This window comes from Arachis duranensis, chromosome 1 (genome assembly GCF_000817695.3).
Source record: "Arachis duranensis cultivar V14167 chromosome 1, aradu.V14167.gnm2.J7QH, whole genome shotgun sequence".
Taxonomy (NCBI): Eukaryota; Viridiplantae; Streptophyta; class Magnoliopsida; order Fabales; family Fabaceae; genus Arachis; species Arachis duranensis.
The window spans coordinates 9159926-9166210 of record NC_029772.3 but is presented as its reverse complement, the minus strand read 5'-3'; the positions used below and the strand labels follow the sequence as shown (position 1 = coordinate 9166210).

The 6285-nt window shown below is 35.5% G+C and overlaps 1 protein-coding gene across 1 annotated transcript; it reads right to left on the bottom strand.

The window, feature by feature from the left end:
* Positions 1-5232: 5232 nt before the first annotated feature.
* On the bottom strand, positions 5233-6097 carry LOC107477409 (glycine-rich cell wall structural protein 1.8). The gene has a single exon (XM_052253226.1). It carries the CDS (start codon positions 6026-6028, stop codon positions 5414-5416), a length of 615 nt encoding a protein of 204 aa, XP_052109186.1. The 5' UTR covers positions 6029-6097; the 3' UTR covers positions 5233-5413.
* Between the last annotated feature and the right edge of the window lie 188 nt (positions 6098-6285).

The following is a 6285-nucleotide window of genomic DNA, read 5'->3' as shown; positions in this document are numbered from 1 at the left end:
AACGATTAGACGAATAGCATCAACAAGGATGTGTTTCCGAACAAAGTGACAATCAATCTCAATGTGTTTGGTGTGTTCATGAAACACATCATTATGAGCAATCTGAATAGCACTGCGATTGTCACAAAAAATATTAGTTGAGGATGACTACGGTGTACCCAAGTCTTCGAGAAGCCAACTAATCGAGACAACCTCAGCAGTGGTGTCAGCGAGAGCACGGTATTCAACTTTCGTGCTTGATCGAGCATTGAACATTTGCTTCTTAGCTCGCCAGAAAATGAGAGAGTCACCAAGAAACAAACAATAACCAGTAGTAGAATGACGATCGGTGAGATTACTAGCCCAATCAGCATCTGAGTACGCTTGAAGGGATAAAGATGAATGGGCAAAAAAATAAACATCATGAAATATGGTGTCTTGGATGTAGCGAAGAACTGCCGCACAGTGAGTAGTACGAGGAGCTGATAAGAACTGGCTAAAAACATAAACCAGATAGGCAATGTCTGGTCAGATGACAGTTAAGTAGACTAGTCCTCTAACTAACTGTCGATAAAGAGTAGGATTATCCAAAATAGTGTCATCCATAGGAATAAAATGAACATTAGGCTCAAAAGGAACATATTCAGTGCGACTATCTGTAATACCGGCTCGAACAAGAAGATCGGAAGCATATTTAACTTGAGAGAGATAGATACCATCATATATGGATATGACCTCGAGACCAAGAAAATAACTGAGAGAACCAAGATATTTCATCTCAAAAATACGGTAAAGGGAGGCTTTAAGATCAGAGATACCATCAACATCATCTCCAGTAATGATCATGTCATCAACATACAAAAGTAGAAGAACAACTCTACGTTCACTTTTATGAATAAAGAGAGCATTCTCATGAGGGCTGCAAGTGAAACCGAGATTGCATATAGTGGTGCTGAACTTGTCAAACCATTCACGAGGAACTTGCTTAAGACCGTAAAGTGTCTTGCGAAGGAGACAGACTTTGCTAGAGGGACAAGGATAACCCGGAGGGGGTTTCATATAGACCTTCTTTTTTAAATTCCATTAAGAAATGCATTCTTCACGTCCATCTAACCGAGAGACCATTTTTTATCGCAACAATGGCAAGAAGAGCTCGAACAGATGTGAGACGAGCAACAGGAACAAACGTCTATTCATAGTTAATACCATACTATTGCATACAACTTTGAGCAACCAATCGTGCCTTATAACGGTCAATAGAACCATCAGAGCAAGTCTTGATCTTGTATACCCATCTACTTTTCACAACTTTTTTATTAGAAGGGGGATTAACCAAATTCCAAGTGTGTGCTTTTTCAAGTGCCTATATTTCTTCCTGCATTGTTTGTTGTCAATTTGAATTTATGGAGGCTTCTTTGAATGACTTAGGTTCATGTTGATGAAGAATAGTAGAAAAATAATGATAATCAAGAAGATGAGAAGGTGGATTTCTTACCCTAGAAGAACAAGTGGAAGGAAGAGGCATGATGGTAGGAGCAGGATCGTCGTCTGGTCACCATCGAGAGATGGAGAAGGCGGAAGAACAAGAGGCTGTAGAGGGTGACTCGAGATAGAACCTATAGAATCATCACTAGGAAAAAAGATCAACATTGAAATTAGTAAAAAAAGGTGACGAAGTAGGAGGAATGGACTCAAAGGAGGAGAATCGAGAAAACATGTGATGCTCCCAAAAGACAACATGATGAGATATACAAATACGTTTTGAGAGAGGATTCCAATAACTATACAAGAAGATGCAATTTTTCTAAGAAGTTGTGGGTAAGACATTGATGCCATAAGTGAAGGGTAGATGGAGAAGAAGCAGCACAGAGATTTGGCATAGGAGAAATATGAAGATTCTCGAGTTCAAACAACCTTTTGACCTTACGTCCAGTCCCGATAATTTGTCTCGTCCGACAGTCCTGTACACGACAACCAAAAAGAAAAAAAGTGACATCAAAACCGAGATCAACAAGTTGACCAACACAAATAAGATTGAAGTTCAATTTGAGAATATAATAAGTATCAGGGGAGATTGAGAGTTAACTGGGAGATAGAACCCCTGTGTGTTGCGTGCAAGAGAGAACTATTAGCAATATTGACAAAAGGTGCATTTGTGGTGGTAGACAAAGCCGAGAAAAAATGACGCAAAGGAGACATGTGATTAAAGCAATCGGAGTCAAAATACCATTTAGAATTACCTGGTGGAGTCGAAAAAACAACAAGAGTATTACCAGAAAGGGAGAGAAGATGCGTAAGAATAGATGCAATATCAGAGAGAGAAACTGGGATGAGAATGATACTCGAAGTGACCAAGACGTGGTAGGCGAGTAGGACAAGCAGTAATAAAATGTTCTTTGACCTTTCTGTTGACATTTGTGACATTCAACAGAAGGAGAGTCTGAGAAGAGTTTCCTAGAACAGTTACAGTTTCGACAGAATTTATCCTTTCTGTTTTTGGCAGCAAAAACATCTGACTTTTCCATAATAGTAGGCACAAAGATCAAAGAGAGGAGAGAAAAACTGCAAATTCGGGATCGAAAATGAGAAAACAAACGACAAAATCGAAAAAAGCTCACCAAAAACACGGACAAAAAGTATACAAAAATGACGAGACGAAGAGAATGATGGCGGCGGTGACGAACTAAGGCATCGGAAAGGGATCAAAAAACACGGACAAAAATAATGCCGGAGGGAACAAACCAAAGGAGCTATGAACTAATATTCATAGAGAAAAAAACTATCTATACTCTTGATACCATGATAGAAATACGAGAGCAATCTAAAGAAAGGGTTTTAGTGTATTATTTAGTCAATGTGAAAAAATATAATGTATAAAGAGTATATATAAATACTAAAAGAATTAGAGTAATAAAAATATACAATTCTATAATTAATATACAGATATATTATATAAATATAAATAATATTAATTGATTTAGTATTGATTCTAATTTATTCTCTAACAATGGCATTGTCCATGTAGTAGCAAAATCAATCTTTATTATTAGATTTTGAAGTCTTGAATAATGTGGGATTTTAGGAAGTAATTATCATTCAGAGAGTAGTTACTGTGCTATTTGTGTGCACTGTGCGAAAACATCGATCCTTCGTTATATACACCCAGATCTCCTTTTAAACCTTCAAGGTTTGTTCACAAGTTGAGCAGTATTCTTTTTATTTTTTTTTCAATTTTTATTTATTCTTTTCGATTGAATTGTAATGATTGTAAAACTAGGATACTGTGTTTTATAATCCACTGTGTTGTTGATTAGTTAAATTAGCCTTTGGGATGTTTGTGAATCAATGACTATCCTTTTTACAGCTTTTTCACCTAATTTTGAAAAAGGCAAGCAGGTGATGCTCATGAATTCATGCATGCTACCTTTGATAAGATTAAAAAGTGTTTACTAGATGAGGATGCTAATCTTGTCCGACAGAGTCTTTGGAGGAAAAATTGTTAGTAAGGTATGTCAGAATTGCACTTTGGTATGATCACTTAGAACTGTAATTTTCTCTTTAAAATCTATCATCATACAATAGCATTTGGATGTTATGTTTACAAACACCCCAAATTGCATTTTTATCTTTATACTCTATGATCATACAATACTTTGGTGTAATTGTTTTCGACCCTTTTATGGCTGTGAATAAATCTTAATACATTATTTTAATTTGGTGATTGTTATGCTTGTCTTCAGCTGCGATGTTGTAAGTGTCGTTATGTTTCTAATACATACGACCCGCTAACTGACCTGAGTTTAGAGATAAAAGATGTGAAAACAGTTGAGCGTGCACTTGATTCATTAACCAGGGTGGAAATGATTGATGATCAAAAAGTTAAATGTGGAGAACAGGTTTTTAAAGAGAAGCAATTTTTGTTGAATGAAACACCTCAGATTACAGTATTCCATTTGAAGAGGATTAAGAAGGACCAAACAAGCAACACGGCCAGAAAGATTGATAAGTATGTCTATTACAAATTTGACTTGAATCTACAGTCTTATACCTCCTCCCAGAATTAGGAAAATGTAAGCTTAATAATTGCGATTTCTTACATTATATACTCTTTTCTAGCTGACTCTATTTATTTTTATGTGAATGTTATCATGTTCTTGCTGATTTTGTACCTTTTTTATGTGACAGGTAATATTTAAATATGATCTATATATGCAATTGTTGTTCATTCTGGTTTATGTGACAGGGCATTACTATTGCTATGTATGCACTGATGAAAATAATTGGCATAGGTTGGATGATCCACAGGTATAGTTGATATCATTTCGTTAATTATTATTTCAAATTCTTCTTCCTAGAGATTCATCTCAATCATTCATGATTTGCAACATAATTTAATCTAATCTTAGATATTGTTGTTGATTATTTTACACCTTGAATTTTTCACCATGTGATTCAGTAAAAATAATATATCTACAAGCATGAATGAATTAACTGTGATAATTGATCATATATTCTTTTTGGGGAAGTTTATTATATAAACAATTGTTGACTTTGGAGTTATGGTTCCCTTAGTTCATATGATCTACCACTGAGTCTGAGTCATGATTTTTTTTTTCATCCAAAAGTGAGGTGTAATGATATAGAATCCAAATTAAAGTGAAAATGAATAATAAGGGTAGTTTGGATTTATTGATTTGTGTAGATTTGTTTTATCTATGAAAAATGATATTTATATATTTTTTTGTGTAATTTTTTTAGTATAAAAAGTAATTTTTTTTATCTTTCATATTTTATCAATCACTTTTAATTATATCAAGATAAAATAAAAAATATATATATACAAATGTAGCAGGTATATAACTATATATTTATATAAGGAAAACTGTGGTGTTTCAAACTTTAAAAAATTGAGTTCTTTCAATATGTAGTCCATGTATTATTGTATGCAATTAAAATGCGTGAATAATTTTAAAAGTAAAGCAATATTTAGAAAAAGATCTAATATAGTTATTATTTCATTAGCCTGTCCAAACGAACACTTCCTTTTTACGTTCAACCAATGTGACCATATATTGTGCATGTGAACAATTCCCATTACATGTGAATCTTATCAAATCATCTTAACTTGATTACTCGTTCTTTTTATGGATTACTTTTCACTTTCTAATTTTTTTTAGTGAAAATCCAAATCATCATTGCTTTAATTTGCTTAGTTAAGTGCTATATATATAATGTTTTGATGAGAGTCGAAAGGAAATGGAATAATGCATTAAGCATTTTAGAATAATAAATTGATATATAATGTCCTTCACACCGTTACATCCATTTTGAATTCATGCATGTAATACGTAAATTAAAATTTAGGAAGTGTAATATTATATTAAAGCATCCTCTACCCGTACCTTATTCTTGTTAATACTATGGTTAGAGGAGCTTAATTATATCCACCGTGGCCACCACCTTCTCCGCCACCGGCACCACCACCATATCCTCCTCCATGTGCCCCACCACCGCCATAGCCACCACCAGAACCACCGCCTCCACCACCTCCACTGGCACCTCCACCACCACCTCCAGCATAACCTCCACCATTTTCTCCACGACCACCATACCCTTCTCCACCACCCTTACCATGGCCAGCTCCTCCTCCATATCCACCCCCGGCAACACCACCACCTGCACCACCACCTCCTCCTTCTCCACCACCACCAGCATAACCTCCTCCACTTGCTCCACCGTAGCCTTCCCCACCTCCCTTACCAGCTCCTCCACCATATCCACCTCCTTCAGCACCACCACCTCCTCCACTTCCTCCTCCTCCACCATGTCCACCAGCACCAGCACCACCATATCCTCCACCTGCACCTTCTCCTCCACCAGCTCCTCCTCCATAACCACCTACACTACCATATCCTCCACCAATATCACCATGGATAGAACCACCAATGTAGTGGTCTGAACCATAGTTTAGGAGTGTTCTAGCGGCAGAACATATTCCCAAACCTAACAACACAAAGAAAACAATGCTTAGAACCTTAGACTTCGCCATTGGATCACTTGTTGATGAAACCCTACATTGAGAAGTTGAGTATATATAGGAAAAGATTTTGGGTATGCATGACTGGCCTAAGCACATGCATAGAGTTACAAAACAAGCTAATTTATTAGCTCATATCCTTTATTATTTTAAATTTAACAATATTAAATAGAACTTTAGAAAGAAAAATATGAAGGGCAGAATTTATTATTTTTTATTATTATTTAATTATTAATTTAATATTTTTAATTCTGATCATATTTTAATAT

Excerpts from the sequence above, each read along its gene's own strand:
- LOC107477409 (XM_052253226.1), bottom strand. The coding sequence starts at position 6,028 with ATGGCGAAGTCTAAGGTTCTAAGCATTGTTTTCTTTGTGTTGTTAGGT.